At 34.7% G+C, this 23,448-nt stretch overlaps 1 protein-coding gene across 1 annotated transcript in view; it reads left to right on the plus strand.

Annotated features, from left to right (window-relative positions):
* The window catches only part of ANGPT1 (angiopoietin 1), a gene marked incomplete at its 5' end in the record, with an annotated part of 246,556 nt that overhangs the window by 161,612 nt on the left and 61,496 nt on the right, over positions 1–23,448 (plus strand). The window contains one exon of the mRNA XM_082600829.1: positions 8,885–9,117. Coding sequence (XP_082456955.1) covers positions 8,885–9,117 — 233 coding nt within the window. The remainder of the gene's footprint in view (positions 1–8,884; positions 9,118–23,448) is intronic.

The raw sequence follows: 23,448 nt of genomic DNA on the forward strand, positions 1-23,448 counted from the left end.
GGAATTGGAGGAACTCTGCCAAGCTCTTTCTAGATCAACAAAGAAACGTGCCCCCCCATACCATTTAAGTGGATAGAAGGTGAAGGTCAAGCATGAAGCTGTTTATGTATTTTAAAATAGTTTATTGATCATCCATACCTATTCCTTAAATGAATCTTAATCCTCCAAATGCAACAAGAAGCTATTTCTACATTGAGGCATCTATGAAATGTAAGAACAACATGCCATTTGTCGGCCAGGTCTGGTTTGGATCAGCTAATACACTTTGCAAAGGGGATTATCTAAATTACGCTTTGCTGCCTCCCCCGGGAATGTTAGGGGTTGTGTCTGGGTATGTGACTTACCAGTTTTGAGTATGATGGGGCCTCAGCTGCCAAGTCAGTGAACTGGCCCTTCAGAGGGTCCACCACTTCTTTGGCACCACTTCTTTGGCAGAACACAGAGGAATATTTTATGGACAGGATTATACTACACAATCATGCTGAGAAGTCCTGCTGATTTACATCCTGACAAATTAAATGCATCACTTGTAGGGTTGAAAACAGAATTTTGGCCTCATTAGGTTCACTTCTTTATCCCCTAAAGGGCCAAAGGCACAAAGCAGGAGTAGGATTAACAACACTTGCTCTGCTGTTTGTTTTCCTAACAATCTAGTTGGGGGTGACTCCAAGAAGCTTCCAGTTTGCTTTTTTTAGGATTTCTTTTTATTGGATGCTATCCTAATCTCAAAACTTGGTTTCATTCCTTTCCTCAAGGAAATAGCACTTAGAAGTAAGAGATCAGTAACTGGCCCATATAATTGAAATTATACAACCAAGAACTCAAAAAAGGAGAAGCATTAATATTTACCTCACACAGAGGGTTGGTATGACAAAGTGAGACATGTAATTGTCAACTTTTATTGGATTCCTCCAGTATATTTCTGCTCAAAAAAATAGAAAAGAGAGGTAGACAGGGAAGGATGTCATAATACAAATTCCTTCAGCTGAGCTAAATATGTAACTCGATCTTCTGGTGTCAAGATTTGGTGAGCTGACTAGGTTTCAAGGCACCTGTCCATCTGTGACTTAACCCCAACTTTTTCCAAGGTTGGAGCATAGCCAGGTGAAAAAAGTATTCTAGAAGAAATTCTTCTGCCTCACCAGGGTACACAGGAAGAGAAATCAACACTCCATGTGTACAAAGATGGAGCCCTTGGGCTTTCTTGATCAAACTTGTGTTGAATATGCAGAATGAAGATTAGGGAAATCTTCAGTTAGACCATTTAGAGTGAAGTGAAACTACACAAATGGTGATCATTCTGACATAGTTTCAGCAAAATTATCTGCCTAGTTATCTAATATCAGGTAGGTGAACATCTAAGCCAGGTGCTTTACATACACTACTGCTAATCCTCCAACTAATCCTGCAAACTATCTATTGTTATTTTCATTTTATATAAAGAAACTCAAGTTCAAAGAGGTCAGGTAACTTGCCCATGACCAAACAGCTGATGTATGGCAAAATTAGCATTCAAGTCCATATGATTCTCTGTCTTAATTATTATAAAAATGTTTTTCCAATATGATGCAGCCTCAGGATTAATTGATATGGTTGTCAAGTTGTCCTCAGCATAATCAAATACAAATTTGAAGAAAGGGATAGGCTAGTTGTTTTTGGCCTACTCCTATACAGATCATTATTTATTCCTCCTAATACTAGAGTAGGAAATATAAACTATTTTACCTTGGGAATTCACTGAACTTATTTGACAAGCTCCATCTGTCTTCTAGCTAGAGGTTATGGGAAGCTGTTAAGTTAATTTTAAGTAATTGAAGTGTGTATAATTTCAAGATACTAAATTATACCTTGCTAACAAATTTTTGTAATGGAATAGTGAAGTATTGATTTTTAATACTTATTATGCCTAAATAAATGAAAATTTAAATCACAGTCTTTCTAATCAAAGTTATCCTCCATTTGATAAGTTCTTTACAAAATACTAAAGTAAAATCACAACGTATCAGTCACTGTTTATGTTGTCAATTCCATCTTCTAAATGTTTTTCCAATCTATCTTTTTCTTTCTATTTACTCTGACTCTGTCTTATGTCAAAATCCCATTAATTTTTGTCTTAGCCATTGCAGTGGCCTCTTTGCATGGCTTACCTCATGTCTCTCAAACCTATCATCCAAAAGTCTGCTAAAATTCTTTCTAAAATTCAAGTCAGATTATTTTTCCCATTTTTTTAGGTCTCCACACACACTAGTTCAGCACAACTTTTAAATCTCTAGATAGCATCTGCCCAACCCTCTTCTCATTCTCTGTAAGGGACTGAGGAAAGTTCAAGTTCTTTAGCATGGAACATGGTCCATGATCATTATAATCCTAATTTTATAACCTTACTTTCAGAAGTCTTCTTATATTTTAGAAGTATGGTCTAATAGCTAAGAGCAGGAGCTCTAAGGTCAGACTGCCTGGGTTTGCCTTGATTCTGCTGTTAAACAACTCTGCCACATATTATTTGTGTGACATTGAGCAAGTTGTGTAAACTCTCTGTGCTTTGGTGTTCTCATTTGTAACACAGGGATGATGATAATAGTTGTACATGGATTTGATGTGAGGATTAACTGAGTTATTGCATATAAAATACTGAGGGCAGTGCTTGAAACACATAATAAGTGTTTAATCATACTGGTTATTAGTATCACTGAAGACGATGTTTTTTCAAACATGTTTGATGTTTGCCTTGTCTGGAATGCCTTGTAGTCCTTTCTTCAACTCACAAACTTCTGGCCCTTCAAAACTCAGTGCAGATATTACCCCTCCAAGAAACTTTCTGACTCTGCCAAATAGATTTGCTCATTACAACTTAAGTGATAACACTCTACCTTGTTTTTTCCTCCCATTACTTCACTTATCCCATCACATGGTAATTGTGTGTGTGTGTGTGTGTGTGTATGTGTGTGTATCTCTACTACTGGGCTGTGAACTTCTGGAACATAGAGACTGTGTTTTATTTATTTCTGTCTTCATGCTCCCAGGCACAGTTCTCTACACATAATATATAGAGTATTAAATGCTTTTTGAATGTTGACTGATGAACTGGCAAATGAACTGGCAAATATCCCAATAAATGTCATTTATCTGTGTACACAGAAACACACATACAATTTAAAAAATATTTTAATGGAAAACAGATCACATAGTTTACATTAAATATTGTAAATGTATTCATTGTTCTTAACATAAATAAAATACAGATGGCTTTTATACCACTATTCTGCATCCTCAAAAGCCCATTGCATGGCAGCCAAGGTTATCAGTCCACATTTTGAGGTTCACTAATTCAACCCAATTTTTTCATCTCTAGACAACATCTTCTCAGACCATTCTAGACTCATGACTGTTTACCACATCTCTCTGATAAAAAAATCAACACAAACTTAACTGATTTAAATTTTAAATTTTATAGAAGTGTATAAATTGAAATTCAGAGTCCCAAACTGTATTCCTCCACCCCCTGCAGAGAATCATCATTAACAGATTGGCAGTTCGGTGCCTATTCTTCCAGATTTTTTTAATGAATATACTAATTATACATGTGTATATGGAGTGTGCATGTTTATCTGTGTGCTTACAGAGATACACACCCATATACAATTACACATATGCACAAGTACATATTTAAATCATTTATGTGTATGTGTATAGATTGTAACTATTTTTAAGATGCTGGGGTTATGTACTTTATAAAAATTTATCATAGATATATTACACATGTAACTATATACACATATACCTCATTCATTGCTCGAGATGCACTAAAATTTACAATTTAATAGAACTTTTATGTGATTATTTTAAATTTTCAAAGATATTAATAGATTTTCTGCAAATTTTACATTCTCCCCAAGTGTTCATGGGCTTTCTCGTTTCCCCAAACGTTGCTAGCCATTTGATTAATCTTGTCTACCCGAGAGGTTATATTGTGCATCTTTTCCTGGTTATTGACCATTTGCATTCTTCTTCTATGACTATTCATGTATGTTTCTCACTTTTCTATTAGATTGTTTATCTAATACCTTTATTTCCTCATATAAGCTCTTTAATGGATGTTAAAATTTTGTCATATATGTTGTAAATATTTTCTCTAGTTTGTCATTTATTGTTCAACCTATTTTTTACAGAAGAACTATGCTTTTATGTTATGAAGTGTATATATTTTTTTCTTCTTGGTTTCTGGCTTCCACAGTATATTTAGCTTATTCTTATTTACCCCAAACTTTATAAAATTTATTTGACAATGTTTACTTGTAGTGATCTATGCTTCTGTTCCCCATTTGAATTACAGAAATGTTTAACTTCATATTAAATATGAAGTTTGAGAGAAAATTTACTATGTTCAAGTTAGAAACTTAAAGTATAAACTTAACCTGAACTTATTATGCCCTTGCTTGAATGGGGGATAAAGATCATTCTTTAAAACCCATATTTGCAACACATGTTGACACCATACAGATTAAAAATAATTTAAAAATTGAAACATCCATAAGGAGATTCAGACAGATGAAAATGAGAAGGTTTCTGTATTTTTAACATCTTCCTCCTTGTTTGAGGTCTATACTTACATACATAGAGCTTAGACAACTGTCGCTCCTGTGAATTCAGTTGCTGCTGTGTTAAGAACCCTATTGTGGGAAACAATTTGAAAGGGAGAGCTTTTTCTGTGAAAGCTTCAAGATGTGTTCAGTGATTTGAAATATTTCCAGTAAGATATGTTGGAGGAGGCAAACTGTGAAAATTAGGGGACAAAGTCAACAAAAAACTTCAAATAGGGCTTTATATATACTCAATTAGAACCTTTTGCTGAAGTTAAAGGCCTAGATTATTTTATTTATTTTATTCTTCATTAAAGTACACCTCTGCCTCAAACTAGAAGTTAAGTGCCAAAATTCTATGCATGTCTCTTCTCAAAGTGTTTCTAGAAGGATGAGAAACGTGAAGTATTGAGAATCCTGTGAGAAACTCTGTCTTTGGATTTTAAGTTCAATTTGAATAGATTTAGGTGCAGAGTTTCATAAATTGTTGTTCCATGGAACACTAATCCTAAAGGATGCATCATAATAAAATTATTTATTTAATTTAGCATTCCCCAAAACTTGACAGTAGAACTCAACAATGGAATGCCTAATAAAAATACACTGAATGCACTCTAGAAAACAGTACACTGGAGTTTGGAATCAACATCCAGGTTTTGGATTATGCATTTAAACCTAAACTAAACTTGCTGCTGAAGGCCATCATAGAGAAAATATGACTACTTTACCAATTGAATTTAGGACAGTAGAGTTGTCATGTTGTCCTTCAGATCAACCTTTGTATATAGAAGTCTCCGTGCCTAGGTGAGCTGGCCTCTCCCAGCTGACCTGGATAGGGAAGAGTAAGAGAAACAATAAAAGGCCTCAGGACAAAAAGGGATATGATCAATATATTGAGTATGAAAATTAAATTTAATGGCAGAGGAGTTAAGGCAGAGTGATATTTAAGAAAATCTCAGTTCAGATTTTTTTTAAAAAATGGCTTGGCAAAGAAATTTTGTTTTTATATGTGGAAAAGATGAATAGGTTGAAATATTGTGAAAGACAAGCTCCCAAAAATAACCAGATGGAGAGCAGCAAATACTAAAGAGATGTTAAGTTGATGCCTTGATTCTTGGCAAAATATAAGCGGGTGGAAGTAGATAGAGATTATGTTATACTAAATCAAAGAGATGAGACACTAAAGCTAGTTTTCATAGCACTGGGTTGTCATGGGCAGATTTCTAGTCTAAGAAGACATGGCTTTTTATTTTGGTTATGACACAGTATGTACACAATTTTATACAAGGTATTTAGATTCTTACCTTTAAACTGGGGCTTATAACATCTACTCACTCTGTATCACTATATTACTTTAAGAATCAAAGGAGATAAGGGTTTTAAAATGCTACACAACTAAAATGGTGTATTACAACAATGTGATTAGTAAGTGGAGATGGTATATGAATATTTTCTGGCAGAAGAGTTTTGGATTCAAGCCAGTTAGGATATCGTGAGGAAAGGCTGACTTCCCAAGTAGATAATAACTAATGGATGAGAAGTATCAAAGAAAAGAGGATAGTATTTTTGGAAGCCAGATATGAAGAGAAGATGGAAGGGAGTGATGAGTGGTATCAAAAAGGTATCAGTTTTGCCTGAAGAAGTCTAAAAAGTTGTCATTAATATAAAGGGTATCTCTAGTAAATAAAGTTAATAGAGAATTACTAGAGTACAAAAGTTATTAAAGAGAATCCAAGTGAAGAAATAAGATGAGAAAATGACTGGAAGATATAATTAACTGGTAAGACCTGCCATTTGGGAAACAGTGTGACATGTTTCCAATTTGCTTATAGTTTTTTAATGCATATTTATTTTTAATGAATATATTTCATTCCCAATCCAGTGAGATGTCTGATGCACAGCAGGCTTCTTACTTCCCTGAGCAGCCCCTTCTTTATTTTACATGAATATCTATTTTAAGATGACAGGCTATGTTGATATTGTTTGATAACTGGTAGTCATGGTGCATTAAGGTTGTTCAGTGAATTATGAAAATTAACATTCTTTCCAACATGCTAAGTGTATACTCCTTTTACTTGGGAAATACAGACCTTTTCTTCCACAAGCCAGTGCTGAGAATTTTTTCCTTTGGTACCAGGACTTCTTTGATCAACCTTCCATTCTCATCTCTTTCCAAAATATCCTGAAAATCAAAACAAAACAGACAAAAAGCTCCTTTATTGACATCTCAGATAGTAGCCATCTTTTAGTATATGTCTTCTTGAACAAAGAATGCATCAAAAGTAGAAAGTGTCAAAACACAAATGGAAAAAAAAAAGTGTTATGTCTGCAATAGAAGTTTCTTATAGCTGCTTTTTTTTCATTTGAGGTTTTTTCTTTCATTTTTTTCATTTCATTTCTCTCTAAAAATGAATCCTTAGAGTAAGAATAGTGTCATTATATATTTTACATAGTGCTGAGAGCACTGTTGGCACATAGCAACTAATAAATGCAAATTATAACTATAGCATGATATTTTCCAAGCCAGAATGTTACCTACTAATTAGGAAAACTGAAAGGCCAGTGCTCATCTTATTTCAGGAACAAAATGGTAATTCAGAATTTTTATCCAATATTTTATGACTATACATCCAAATGTTGCTCTTTACATTAAATTCTAAGGTTTCTTGGTAGTATACTATAACTCTTGTGAATTTAAAAGAAAAATTTCTCATAAGTTAACTGACTCTATTTTATGGACATTTAACAGCTGATCATTACCCTAGGAAGAGAAACAATAATTATTAAAAAGTAAACTGAGGAAGAGCTAAGGCATCCGTTGTGGTTAATTCTCAGATCTGAAGGCCAAAAATTAATAGGCACAGAGACAACCTCCTCTGACATCCATAGCAAGTACACTAATCACTTAAACCAGTGAGTGGGTGAACTTTTTAACCAATAAAAAGGCTTTTGGTTTTATTTTGTTTAGTTTTGTTTGTTTTTTAACTACTAAGTTTTCCAGCAGCAAGTTATTGACACAGAAGAAAACACTATAAAACAATGAATCATGCCTACTCCTTTAGAGGTACTCTCATCTTACTCTGACCTCCTTGCCTGAATTTTTCATTTCCAAAAAACTCTTTAAAAAATATAAATAGCTGTCACATTTTCCCCAAATCACTATACATTTTATCACTTAAGTATTAAGTTTAAAACATTCCCTAGTGTCCCCTTTTTGAGAACTTATAGGAATGATTCAGTGCTATATTTCTCCAAGGTAAATTAAGTGCCCAGTCTGGTATGTTACATTTGAATAACACCTTGTAAACTAAGGACTGGTTGGACCTTCTGAAAATGGAACTGAGAAAACTGAATAAGGCTTTTCTCTGAGGGATACTAGTATATTATACACTCTATAAAATGTAAATGCATTTTATTTCCAGTCAATTGCTAGAATCCAAGAGTGCTTCTGCGTTCTCTATCATTTTTAATGTGTAATAAGCAAAGGGAGTATCCTGCAAAGAGTTCTGAGAGAAGGACGGCTCTCAGTTGAAGACTGCATCACTCTGAGCAAAGCTTCCCAAGTCCTTTTGTAAGACCATGCCACCAGGCTAACACGGTCTTCCTTTTCGGAACCAAGTATTCAGTGATTTGGAACTTGCAGTGCCTTTAGGCCTTATCCTAAAGCTTAGATTGAGAGATAAAGTAAGCTAGTGGTTATGATACAGGACCAGGTATCAAAAATCCCAAGAAATATAATTCATTGTGACTTCAGATAGCTTACTTTCTGGTCCTGTGATTTCTGCATCAATTTGCTCTTCCTTGACATCACGAAACTATTGTGAAATTTAATCACTGTGAATGTTTTGAGAATCCCAAATGAATGAAGCAAAGTAAATATCTATGTTTTGTTCATACATTTTTCTGAACTGTTGTTTCTATTTCTTATTGTACCCATTTCTTTAATGAAAATTATACTATAATTTCTGCAGACAGGGTCCAAGTCAGCTACCCTGGATATAAGATACATCCCAGGAAATAAACATTACTCTAACAATAAGTGATCTAATAATTCTTCATTTCACATGCTGTATATATCACTCCTATTTATATATATATATATATATATATATATATATATATATATATATTATATAACATTTATATTTACATATATATATATTTTTTGAGTCTCACTTAAAAAATATTTCCATGGTGAAATACCTAACTAAAGTTTCTCACTTTAAATAAACTCAGGAACTAATTGAATCACAGTTTTTTTAATAGCATTTTTAAAACTAAATTTTATCTTCACTTCCTTGTAGTTTATTAGAACATAAAATCTTTGAAATGGAGGGAAAGCACAAGGAAGAATTGGACACCTTAAAGGAAGAGAAAGAGAATCTTCAAGGCTTGGTTACTCGTCAAACATATATAATTCAGGAACTGGAGAAACAATTGAACAGAGCCACCACCAATAACAGTGTCCTTCAGAAGCAGCAGCTGGAGCTGATGGACACAGTGCATAACCTTGTCAACCTCTGCACCAAGGACGGTGGTAAGAATTTCTCTCTTACTTTGGTATGTAGTAAATATCTTACTTAATATGGAGCAAGCAAATATTCAATATAACTTTCTAAGTTGCATCAATTGCTGTGTAGAAGCAGCAAAAGAACTTTATTCTTAGAAGCATTTCATGAAGTTTACACTGACAATTTTCTCGTGTTTTTAACTTCAGATAGAGTATTCATAAGCTTGAATATTGACTTTACAACATCTTTCTAAAAGGACTTTCTAATTCCTTCTTTTTTCTACTGGTCTTTTAGCCTTAGAAAAAACTATATTTTCATGGATAAATATTTGGTATCATGGTGTTAGACACTTAACTATACAGGACAGAAATTGGCCAATATTAAAGATTAGTTCAGAGTGCTTAGGAGAGTTTCAGGAGAGTTCCCATTTTAAAACTATTTTCTTTGCAAAGGAGGAGAGGGAAGAGTTGCCTGCAGAGAGAAGGAGATATAGAAGTTCTTAATAACTATTATGAGGAAGAAAGAATATTTGTTACTAAAAGTCTGTATTAAGATTATTTACACAGTCCTGTGTGGAGAAGACCTAACTGGGCGTATGGGCAAATTTATTCTGGGGTGTCTTCATGACCGTGGAAATACAAATTTTTAATATCACTAGAATATCTGGAGCCATTTAATCATTGGAAATTTGCAGTCCTGTGTCTCTTTAGAAGACATCCATTCATCTGTCCATCCATCCACCCACCAATTATTGAATAAATGCCTCTGTGTGCACTTGTCCACTTCAAGCAGAGCCTCACCTGAGCCTCAGGAGAGCTCTTCAAAGTTTGGAGCTTAAAGTCACCTTCTGTAGTTCTGCTCGCTAATCAGCCTTTCTGTTAGTGAACACAGAACGGTAAATGGTGATGAGTGAAAGAGAACACCACTTACATCTGAAAATTATGGTTGTTATTAAGTTGTGGCTTATGTGATCATTCATGTAATGGTTCAGTGTGCATATGCAATATGCATAATTGGTGGCTCCTTTAATTTAATAGTGGACTTGAGCTATCTGAAAAAATACTTAGTTCCATACTCTCGTGAATAGATATGAATATAGAGGATAACTCCATATTAAGTGATCTTGCTTTAAAGACATTTCACATTTCTCTATTACACTCCATTACCTTGAGTTATATCTCCTTTAGATAATCTAAACAAGCCCTTAATATACTTTGTAAAGAATATTTTTTAAACAGTGAGTTCCCAGAGCTCCATTTGGGTGTGCTCAGAAATGTGATTGGGAAAGAAAAAACCTGCTAATCAGTCAGAGCCTGACAAAACTTTGAGTTAGAGTCTAGTGAAAGGAAAGCATGGTAGAATTTTGCCAGAGAATTTTAATAGAGCTCATGAGTATTTAGAAATTAAGTATTAATATGAGACATATCTATTCTCATATTGAACTGAATACATTTGGGGAAAGATTGAAAACATATTTTTCTTATCATCCTGAGACTCCTGAGACGTAATGCACATGGAGTTGAGTAATTCTTTTTTTTATGATGTTAGAAATATCAAGCCCTGTTGATTCTCACAGAGCTCATATGTCTGCCTGCTTATCATAATTTTACTTCTTTTCTAAGTATTGTCCAATAAATATGTCTTTAAACTTTTGGAGGCAGGAGGGTGACTTCAAAATTAAAATTCCTGGTTAGTTTTGGTCTTTGGGTGCAGTGTCAGGCAACCAAACATCTGTTCAATTCAAAAAACATAATTTATTGAACAATTATTATGGCACTCATGATAGATGCTACCCATAGCATCCACTCAGGGTATGAGAAAAGTAACTGTGTCTATTCTATGATATAGCATATCCAAAAAATACTACTACTACTACAGAGTGAGACAGAAATTGTCTAATACTTCAGACCTCTAGACACTTATTTTCTTTTTAATGATAAAATTCTAAAATAAATCCTGCTTTAACTATAGGATTTGTAATCTTAATGTAAGCCTATTGTCCTATTATCCAATGGATTCTATGCTCTTATAATCATAGATTTTGTTTGCTTCTTATTAAGCTTTTTTTTCTTTAATCCCACAGTTAAGTATTCTACTAAGTATTTGGTCATTTAAGAACTCATAAGAGACACAAAAATGGGAAATGTCTCTCACTAAGTTTTTGATAAAGATTTTACTTCTTTGCATATCTTCATTTCCACTGGCACCATAGTCTTCAGTTATGGTGAATTTAAAACTTAAATGACTAATTTCATAATACTAGATTAAATATCAGTTACTAAAATGAACTTTTATTTCATTCTAATTCTAAAACACATAAGTAAAATCTCTCCCTACTTAAGACCAAAAGTTTATTTATCAAGTAGATTTATTATTTAACAAAGATTATATATAAATGTTCTACTTTTAAATATAAATATATGCAAATAAGCCTAAATCAATATATCACAATAAATGCATCACTTTTCTAAAATGTATATTTCAAAAAAAAAATGCAAAGAGTAGTCTTCTGAAAGATTTTCCAAAAACATTATGAACTGTGTCATAATCCAAAAGACTGAAAATTTTAATTGACCTTAAGGGTCCTCTCTTTCTAACTTGACTCTGTCAGTCATTTATGGAGACAGCCTGAATGTAATACTGCAAAGCAAGAGAAAAATTTCTGTTGAGGTTTTTCTGTCATTGGCCACTAATGTAATCTTTATGAAGCTGTCTCATCATTTATAAAAAGTCAGGATAATTATATCTGCTTCACAATGATAGTGAGAGGATTAAATTAGATACTGCATATAAAAACAAAAGAATGTGACACAGTTGATTCATTAAACATTAATTCCTTCCTTTTCCTCCAAGTGACAAGATTAAACTAAACACAAGAAAACTTATGATGTGCTGTCTATAAGTAAAATTTCTTTCATAGAAAATGTCTGAATACAAGGCTGTAGAGTTTCTGACTGTTGACAGTCATCTAAGCCCCTTCTTTTTAGCTTCAGTTTTCTAATCTCTAAAATGGAATCATAATACATACCTGATGAGTTTGCAGTAAGAATTAAAAGAGGTTTGTATAAAACACATAGTATTTTTGTTTAGTTTCACAGAACTTTTCCTACTAAAACATCTAATGTCATGAGATATATTTAATCTAAATACAATTAATAAACACATTTTCTGAAATAGTTCAACAAACCTTCCTCTTGTTGTTCTGAACAGACAATAGTGGTACCTTAGGCAAATAGTCATTACAAACTGAATTGCATCTGTTTTTGTAAGACTTCTGGGTAGCACATTTATTTTTGCCTAACCTTTGTCTGCAAAAACTTGGTTGCAGTTATTCTTAGAAACATTAACACTAAAGAAATATTGCTCTCAATGTTATCATTGTGTCAAAGCTTAGCTGATTGCTTCATGTATTTGGCAGTTCACAGTTATTGTGGGAATTAAATAGTTTACATTGATAATGGCATGGACACAAGGTTTGGAATTCTTTGGGGGAGGATAATCAGGTACTGTGACTGTCAACATTCAGCAGTCATCTCTGTTCAGCGATAATTAAAGCATCATCACGTACCTTGAGCATACACCAGACAAACTTTGCATTATGTGATCAAGAATTTAATTACTAACAAACCATAAAAAAAGAAAGATAAATAAAAAGAAAATAGTATTTAGGCCCCATCAGAAAATTACATTGGCTGATTGTCTTACTGTCCAAATCAACTTGGAACATACTCCTGCTACACCAAGATATGATTCATAAATTTATCATTCATTTAAAAAATAGTTATACAGCAACTATTTTGTTTCAGATTCTCTTCTGGGGGTAAGGGTATCCATCCATTTTTATTTAACAAAGATTTGCTGAGTTCCTATAATATGCCAGATACTGTTCAGACAACTGAGAAGAGAGAAAAGATGTACTGTCCGTGGCTTCAAGAAAACTAGAATTTGGTGGGGAAAGAGATAGGTAAACAAACAATTATATTCTGTAATTGTTTGCTAGTGGTGAGGCCAGGGTACCAGGGGACTAGTGAAACACACAGGAGGAATATTAAAATCATGATAGAGACAGAAGGATGAAGGCAGATTCCCGCATCTGCAGAGCCTTCTTAAGGCTTTTGTTGAATGCTTAATTATGACGCAGGCATGGCTTAAGCTTTATGTGTATTAACTTAGTTAGTCCTCACAATAACAGTTTGAAGGAAGTACTGTGGTTAGCCCCATTTTATAAATTCCACAGGCAGCTTGAGTATTTTCCTAAGGTTACATAGGTGGAAAGGTTGATCCAGGATTAGAACATAGGCAGGATGGCTCTAATGGGGAGACAGTGGCTAAGTCTTCAAAATGAAGAAAATAGAGGATACTCTAGAGAGCATAAATATGCATATTTGCCAGGAGTCATGAGAATGGGTGTGAGGGGTGTACACCTAAATGCATAACCTAACTCTCAGAATCAAAGGCAGGAGAGCAGTGAAAGGCGAGGTTAGAAAGATCCACAGAGGGAGATCAAAGAAGCTGAATTTTTTCCTTGAAAGCAGTGAGGAGTCATTATCAGTATATAAGGACAATGGTGACCTTATCATTTTAGAAAAATCACCCCAGTCACAACATAGGAACAATGCATCAAAAAGTTGACAAGCCTGGAAACAGAGGAACCAGATGGATATTTTGCCATTATTAAAATATTAACAAATACTTAGAACGTATGAGCCAATCTTCTTAGCTCCTTGCATATCATGTAATTATGATAACTCTATAAGCTAAGTGGTATTATTAACCTTATGTGACAGATAATGAAATTAAGCACGGGAAGGTAAATAACTCCCAAATATTACAGTACTAGCAAGTGAACAAGCTGAGATTTGAACCCATAGAGTCTGGTTCTAGAGTCTGTACATTATCCACCATACTATGATGGGGAGAAAAGGTAGATTGAAGGTGGTTTTCATCAGATTCTCAAAAGGATCTTCTGGGAGAGAAATAATGAGGTCAGGATCAAACAAGGGCAAATGGAAAGGCAAGTGAAGGGGAAATTTGTGAATAAAGAAGAATTAGAATCAACAAGAAATAACCACCTATTTAGAAGTAGACTCGAATATATTATAAATTCCAAGTTTCTGGGTTGACTAATTTTGATGATATTTCTTAAAATCAGCAACATGTGAAGAGAAACAGGCTCTGGGGGGAGGATTTCATTTGAGGAATTGGACTGAGGTGACTATGGGACAGTTAGACTCTGGAAGTAGGGGAATGGGAGTCAGGAGTTCAGTAGTAAAATCCTGATGAGCATGTAGATTGGTGTGTCCTCAGAGGAGATAATTGGTAAAGCCATGCAGCAAATGAAATCATTGAAAGTGTGTATAAAGCAATGACTCAGCCATTTAGGGGTTATAAATCCATTCAAGAATCTGATGAAAACTAATCTACCTTTCTTTCCTACTTAGTGCAAATACCCAGGCACAAATCTATGTACAATTTCAGAGAATTTACAGAATGAATTACAGAAATATTTAGCATACAGAAATTGCGTAATATATTATGAGCTCATTTTAACATAATAAGAATGTAAAATCAAAGACAGAAAATTGGGGGTTCTTTAAGGGACAGAAAAAAGGAGACCAAAATAAGGGTTATAGCAGAGAGGAAAGACTGTTACGAAGGGTCTTATTTTAGTGGCAAATAAGCAGAAAGGTCAAATGAAAAAAAAGACTGAAGTGAACTTTGGAACTGGGGTATTACCTTCTATAGGGAGAGTTTGAGTGAACTGTAGAGCTCAATTGCATAGGTTGAAGACTAAAATGTGTAAGGTGAAGTAAAAGCAGAAAATATTGTCTGCCCACATCCAAATGTTTAATGTGAAAGGGTAGATAACCAGTTTTGGGTAGAGAAGCACAGAGAGTAGAGAGGAATAAAAGAAACTTAAATACCAAGAGACATGAGCATGTTTATATACTTAGTTCCTTAATATGAAGTATAAAAATTTCAAATCATAAGGAGCTTCTCTTGAAGTTTATTATAAAAGTTTCTTTCAGATCATCTGAAAGAGATAATGATTAATACTACAAATTTTTAAGTGATCTCAATTATTTGGTTTAGAGTATCTTTCCCAGAGGCTGATTGCAGTGGTACAGAACGTTTGATCATTATTTTCGGTCTTCTGGCCTGAAAAGAGGAAATGAGGCATTTGCTTCCTTTCCAGTGCTGAGGGGACATTTGGCTCTGTTCTCAGAATAATTCTACCATCTGAAAGGAATTTACCTCCTATGCAGTGTCTACTGAGTTTGTGAAGTAAATCATTCAGTCAAGGGATGAGATAGGTTGAACTCCTGCAAGTCCCTTGAGTTAAGAACGACTCTTAAAAACATCACAGATGATGGGAGGAAATTAAAACTTCTTGAATGTTACTCATATAAACATTGATAAAAATAGAAAATATCATTTTTATTGACTTAGTAAAATACTTGGTTAGTAAAATACTTGGTTATCGTTGACTACTTGTAATGCACGTTTTAACATTAGGTAGAAAGAGAAAGAAAAATACAGGAAGTCATCTGCTGAACACTGCAGTGAGCACTTGTTTCCATTTAATGAGGGAAGTGCTTTATCTTGACAGAGAATTATATGTCAAACATTTACAATTTCCTTAAAATGAACCACACTTCTAGCACTTCCTTTCACAAAACCTAATGGCTTAAGGGGAAAGTGACTATTTATTTTTGGAAATGGTATGTTTCTCCTTTTTGATGGAGCATGTTATCTGCCCTTTGAAAAGCCGTAATTTCCGTAAAAAAGAAAAAAAAAATTGTGTGAATAGCAGATAGCCAAACTAGTGATAACAAAATAAAAAATAATACAGTCCTTGACCTCTCCCATGAACTATTTCTAAACCACATCTTTTGGGGGAGATTTGAAATTTTGTGGTTAATTCTCTTTTGGAATTAGAGTTTCAATTTCAGAAGTGAAACTGTCTGAAATGTAAAGGGATATCCCCTGATTCCAGCTGGGCCTGGAAGTTACCAGGGTGAAAGGCCATGAAAAAAAGAGTGTTGCCTTGATGTTCTAACATTACTATGAACAAACCCTGTTCCTTCTTCTCTTGTGCTTTCATGGCCTGGTTGGCTAAAGCAAAGAAGCACAAAATATTTTGAATAGAATTTTAACTAAATCATTTCCTGGACTCATCGATACTCAGGTCCAATTCAACGGGTTTTTTTTTTTCTAAGTCCAGAGACAAAATGGGACAGTGGATACTAGTGTCAGATAAGCTATGGTACTTTGTACTAAGCCAAATAGCACCTATAATTACTCAGAGAGAAAGTAAGGAAAAAACATTCTATTAACATCAGTCAGTATGTGTATATCACAGGAACCATAGAGTGAAACCCTTATGAAATCTCTTATGCTTTAAGAACGGAGGAAAAATAAACCCTGAAAAATGTTGCAACTATATGGTTGGGCTTAAATATATATAAAGCAAAGATTGACTTTTAGCTTAAGATTTTTCTAAAAGTCAAATGCTAAGAAGCTTTAAAACTGATATTTAAAAACATTTGTAGAAGGCTTCCCTGGTGGCGCAGTGGTTAAGAATCGCCTGCCAATGCAGGGGACATGGGTTCAAGCCCTGGTCTGGGAAGATCCCACATGCTGCAGAGCAACTAAGCCCATGCGCCACAACTACTGAAGCCTGCACGTCTACAGCCCTTGCTCCACAGCAAGAGAAGCCACCACAATGAGAAGCCCACGAACCACAACAAAGAGTAGCCCCTGCTCGCCGCAACTAAAGAAAGCCCACATGCAGCAGTGAAGACCCAATGCAGCCAAAAATTAATTAATTAATTAAAAAAAAATTTTTTTAGCTTCCTATGGGAGCTCATCATTTATTTTCAACTAAAGGATACCAACAATATGACTGCTTCTAAGTACACTGGAATCTCATCCTACTACTGGCTTGGATGTTCACATTCTGAGTGGGACCATCTCTGGTAAGGAATCACACTAATATGTGACCTACCAAGAATAGATAAATAAATCATAAAAATTTTGATGAATTTATGATAAAGTTAAATTATTAAATTTAATACAAATTAAATCAAACCTCTTTTAATTTTATCATGTCTTTAAGTGTACTCATAATTAATTTTAGGTGTGAACATTCTGTTTTCACAATCAGTGTGAGTGCCTTTAGAACAGTGAATCTGAACTGTGGGTTTAATTTTAAGTGACAATTTTGTTCTAAAGGAAGGTTTTGCTGGTTGCTTTGGCCCCATGTACACACTGGGAAGTGCACAAATAAACCAAATCTCAACCAAAATTAATCAAGCCCATGTCCCTAGAACTAGGACTTAGATTGAGATGGTTTCCTCACCAGTGTCTTGGAGCAGCTATGACATATGCCATCAAGAAGGCGGGCATGGTAGCCTAGAAAGAACAGGAAGGAAGGACAACTGACTTCTGGTCCCAGTGCTGCTGCCACATTGCTTAACATAAAAGTACTACACACCTTAGAGTTTGCCTGGTGTCCTAGACAAACTCATGCATTTTATGACTCCTATCAATTATTCCATATCTTCTCTTGATTTTGTGTCACTCATAATGACTGAGGAAACCCAAAGTTAGAGTAGAATCCCACGTATACCCCCAGGTAGTAAAGTAGTATTCGTCAAGTGTATCTCACCACAAATTAAGAACCAAAGTGACATACCTATGGTGACAGTCAGCCTTTATTTATTTAAAACTTCAAAGTGGCATTTTTTTTGTCAGTTTTCAAAAGCATCTGGCAACCGCTTTCCATGTTTTACAGCATTGCCCAAGGACTTTCATTCCATTTTTAATGGCTTTTGCTGAAATCAATTATTTGTCCACTCAGAGCACAAAAGATGCTCTTTAAGTCTTCCCACATGCGTGAGAAATCATTTATTCAAAATCAGCATATTCCAGTCAGGCTGAAGACATTACATGGGAAATTAACACACATGAAACACCTGAAATATCTTTATTAATGAAATGACCTTCTGAACAAATGGCAAGGATCATGTAGCACTTATAACTGCCCATCAGGGTGCCCAAAGGGAAAACACAGAAATGAATTTTATAAAAAGTGACCGATCACTTGATTAAACAAAGATTGTGTGTAAATCCATTTTCAACTTCTAGTAATTTTTTTTCATTCTTAGTTGCTCTAAGTGTAATATGCATTGTATACATTCAGTTACATATGTGAGTCACTTCACATTAGTGGAGTGTTACAAAATTTATTTAAATGCACTAATCAAAAATAGAAATATGTAGAATTACTTCACGTTTCATTATTCCACACTGAAACAAGTACCATAAAATTAGCAATCCACGTATGACATAGGGTACTATGCATGTCCACATGGATTTAAGCGTTTATGTACCTTATACATCTCAATAGCACAGGGAGATCAGCTCGGTGCTTTGTAACCACCTAGAGGGGTGGGATAGGGAGGGTGGGAGGGAGATGCAAGAGGGAGGGGATATGGGGATGTATGTATACATATAGCTGATTCACTTTGTGATACAGCAGAAACTAACACACCATTGTAAAACAATTATACTCCAATAAAGATGTTAAAAAAGAAAAAATTCTCTGAACAGTTGATTGCAGGGGTGTAGGGCTTATTTTAAATATGACTCCTTTGTAAGAATCAAAAAATTAAAGAGAGATAAAATTTTTTAAATGTATATATTTACCTACAATTATATGTAATGAGTAATATATTTTCCACATAATGTATCTCTTTAAGTAGTAAAATTTTAAGAAAATTTTAAAATATCATAATGGCAAATTTTCTGCAGTGTTTTCATAAAAGATTTTTCTAATAATTTAATTCATTATCAGCATGAATTAATTTACACCATAATACCATGATGCCTTTCTAAAAGTATATAATTTATCCCTTATGTTATATATATATATATATTTTTTTTTTTTTTTTTTTTTGCTATACGTGGGCCTCTCACTGTTGTGGCCTCTCCCTTTGTGGAGCACAGGCTCCGGACGCGCAGGCTCAGCGGCCATGGCTCACGGGCCCAGCCGCTCCACGGCATGTGAGATCTTCCCGGACCCGGGCATGAACCCGTGTCCCCTGCATCGGCAGGCGGACTCTCAACCACTGCGCCACCAGGGAAGCCCCCTTATGTTATATTTTGCCCAAGCTATTATCATTTCTTATTTTTGCCTACTTTAAAAAAATTACTATTTTTTCCTCATACCCACAAAAAATCTTTTACTTATCAATTTTCTCATTGTTTTCAGGCCTGATTCTAGAAGAAGAGCATAAACACAGACATATGCCCACTCTCGCCTCCCCAACCAGCCCTCCTCTAAACTTGTAGCTTCTAGCAAATGGTCCATAGGCTGGGGGATCAATAATTAGGCTTCTGAGAATAATATCTAAAACTAATGGGGGTAAATCCTGATCAGCATGACTTTTAGGGTATGGACATTATTAAATCCAATGTGGCTGCTCAGGGACCTCTTACTTCCTAATCCTCTGTTTGCTTTTGAAGTTGTGGGCCATCGCTGCTTCATACTTCTGCTGAGAGCTCCCATCTCACAGAAAATTCTGCTACCTGTTCCTCTCTTCTATCTTCATCTCAACATTTTTCTTCTTTCTTATCATTTCTGCCTCCTGTCATTTTCCCATACTTCCTGCTTCCATGAGAAGAGCCTATACCCATTCAAAATTAAGCCCTGTCCTGATTCACCTAAGACCCTAGGGTGGGACCTTTTCAGCTAAGTATTGCTGGGGATTCACTCTGTGACAAATAACGTATTAGAGTTCTATTTGGGTTTGACATTACTTTAGAAGCCAGTAAGAAGTAGTTTAGGCTTTACAGTTAAAGACTTCCACTACTTATAAGTTTTGGTGAAGTTAGATAGCATCTCAGAGTTTCAGTTTTCTCATATATAAAATGATATATTGACAAATCCATCTCATAAGATGTTTATGAGTGTTAACTGAAATGAAGCATATAAAACATACTTAGCACAAGAAATTCAGAGTTGAGCACATAATTAGTATTCAATGAATGCTAGTTGATTTTATTATGATCATAATTATTATATTTCCACCAAGATGATAGTTAAGATTTTACACATTATCTACAAAATATGTACACATAAAGAATTTAAATTAGAATAAAAACAGTTCTTCTTATAAAAAATTTAATTAAAATAATAATGCAGCAAGTAAACAATGTTCAAGTGTTCTCTATACCACAGTTAAAAGGAAAAGGAATAGTAGATTTTTAAAAAGGAAGCCTTTAGCTACTTAACCAAAGACTTCAGATTGAAAGTATTTATAAATATGTTTGTTATATTGTGACATAGCAATTTATGTTACATATAAATATATATTAGATTAAAAAATAGGTAATTGCCATTTTTGTAGGTTAAAAACAATCATGCTGAGATATCAACCCACAGATATTTAGGTTCATATGCATATATTTTATATGAAATAAAATACCAATTTTGAAAGTTTTAATTTATAAGCTTAAAACTCGTATGTGTTTATATAGCTATACATATGTGATATGTATTTATGAAATCATCGGTAGGTCTTCCTCACCCACCCACAAAATATTGAAATATTGAATATTGCCTACAAACCTTTAAACATATTTTCTACACCCTTGAAATGCAAAATATTACCTTCTTCTACTTCTAGAAGTCCTTTCAAGTAAATTAGGATACCAGGGAATTTCTTAAATGGCCTTTCCATGAAATACCCACACACCTGGCTGAAGACTAGAGAATCTAATCAATCAGTTTTTTGCTTGTTTGCACCTTGTCAGATATGCCATTTTACTCATCTGTATGTTCATTTACCTTCAGTGACCTGTTGTGTTGAAAATCACAGGCTAGGGTCAGTTCCTAGTACTATGATCTCCTTAATGCTAATGGTCCAAAAAGTACCACAAGAAGTATCCTTAAACCAATAACATGATCTGCATACATTCTGATGTTTGCTAAATACTGGAGAGATATGAATGATTATCCACATCTAAGATTTAAAAAGAATAATTGAAGAATTGATCCCTTTATAGCAACTTATTAGGAATTAAGTAGGATCAAGGGCTCCTGCTTTTTATATTGTCTCTGGTAGCAAGGCTAATTGTCTTCTGCATTCTCTACTAGGTTTTCTGAGACTCAGAATTACCAATTCCACATTCCAGGAAGTTTTCTCTTGAGGGTTCATCTGAATTGAAGTGACCCTCTGCCTTAGCTTTCATGGTTCTTCCCTCAAGTCAGCCCAGTGGTAGATATGCCATCTGGGTTGGAATTAAGTAGGCAAATGAAGGCAAGGGCCAGATAAAGCTAACAGCTGCTGGAGTCAGCGTCTCAGGTTGCTCATTGACTGAATGTTGGCTGGTGAAAGACAGACATGCATCTGCTTATGTCCCTGTTCTTTCCCTTTAGATCACAGAGATTTGGTTGTATAGATAAGGGATGAATAATGATTCCTTCCTAAGACTTTCCTAAGATTTATTTGCTGATATTGATGTGGGTAAAGTCTTTGAACTGGCATGCCAAGCTCTTAAAATTTAGTTCAGATAGCTTTTTTACATGTTTTATTCTTTCAGGTGTTATCTCTTCTGAACAGCCTTCCCCAAGTCTACCTGGTCAGAAATAGAGTGTAGTCTCTGCACCTACTCTCAATGAACTTGATACATATCTCCAAAACAGCAATTGTGTGCATTATCTCTGTTCGGTATTATATTTAAACTGGTATCATTAGACTGAGAAGCTGTTGCTAGTCATCTTGTGACCAGGTAGAGAGTCAGCAACAAGTGAGTCAAGAAAAAGATAAGTAAACCAATACCTGATCACACTGTTTGAAACCTGATCGTGCTTTCCCTAAAGCTCTATCCTAGATTGTTGAATTACATGATTCAATAAATTATCTTTTTGCTTCAGCCAGCTTGAGTTGGGTTTTTCCCTATCATGGAAGATACTAATCATAGATATAGCTATCATGAGATATTATGGAAGACCTACTAATGGGTCTTTCTCTCATCAGACTGTGATCACATTAAGGACAGGTTGTGGTTTTCTTATGTCTATATCTCCATTGTCTTGAAAAAGTCATGCAAATAGCAGATGTTTAATCAATATTTACTGAAATTGTTAATATAGGATGGGTTAAACTAAGAAGGGACAGGAGGCAGTCTTTTAAATTGAGACAAATTAAAAGCCTCAGTCTATTTGTCTTATATTTAGGCTTTCATTAATTTTTAATGATGATAACTGAGGAAGGATAGTGGGATCAGTAAGAGAAAAAGAGAACATCGGTTTCAGAAGAAAATATTAGGTAACATTAAACAAATGAAAGTTGGGGTTGCATCAGGAACTGCTCAACAGGCAAGTAGAAATGAGAATATGGAGGTCATGGGAGAAGCAAATACATGGTGTCAGAAATGCTTGTATCTTAGAAATCTGTGTAAAAGTTTGAAGCCGTAGAAGATAGTTTGCAAAAAGAGCAGATGAAAAAGGAATAGAGATCCAAGAATAGAATCTTGGTGAGCATCTATTGGTAGGTGAGGAGAGGAACAGAACCCAATGAAGAGGAAAGAGAAAGGACAATTAGAGAAGTAGAAAAGGGACTAAGAGAGGTCAACACAAAAGGCAAGGGCAAAGATAGGCAAAGACAACTTCTGAAGAGGAAAAAGGTAGAGGAGACTTATTTTAAATGGTGTTGATCGTCATAGTAAACCATAAAACAACATCATATATAAATAGAGAAGACAGGAGTGAGATTTAATCTTGAAAAAAGTAGAAAGATTTGAAATACACTTTTCAGGAAATGTAATAAAAAGTCTGTTAGAAATGACCAAGGGTTTGACTGAGAAGCATAGAGAACACAGCTGAGTTTAGAAAGTACACATTTGAATGGCATTAAATAGCCTCACTTTAGTGTTTGCAGTCTAGAAATGGGGGTGAGAATGTGAATAAACGTCCTCCTTGGGTCAGGATTTACCCATACAAGGGGTTAGTGGATGACAGGACAGTGGAAGGAGGGCACTAGCAATTCCACCCGAACCGTGCTTAAATGCCTCACTCTCAGACTGAAGGTAGGAAGAAAGAAAAAGGAGGCTAGGAAGAGGCGGATAGTAATGGTGGGAATCTAGACTCTCAATTAGAAGAAAGACAAACTCATTAAGAATTAAAGAATGGGAGAGGAAAAAATAAGAGTATGTGGTCAAAGACGGAACTTTTAGATGTAAAGATCATTTTTTAAGAATTCATGCTTTTAAACGAGTGTATTATTATAAGCTAAACCACTTTTACAGATATAGCTAAAACACCTGTATCAAGTATCAGGATTTCTCCT

This window comes from Mesoplodon mirus (assembly GCF_964341445.2).
Source record: "Mesoplodon mirus genome assembly, chromosome: 16".
Lineage (NCBI taxonomy): Eukaryota > Metazoa > Chordata > Mammalia > Artiodactyla > Ziphiidae > Mesoplodon > Mesoplodon mirus.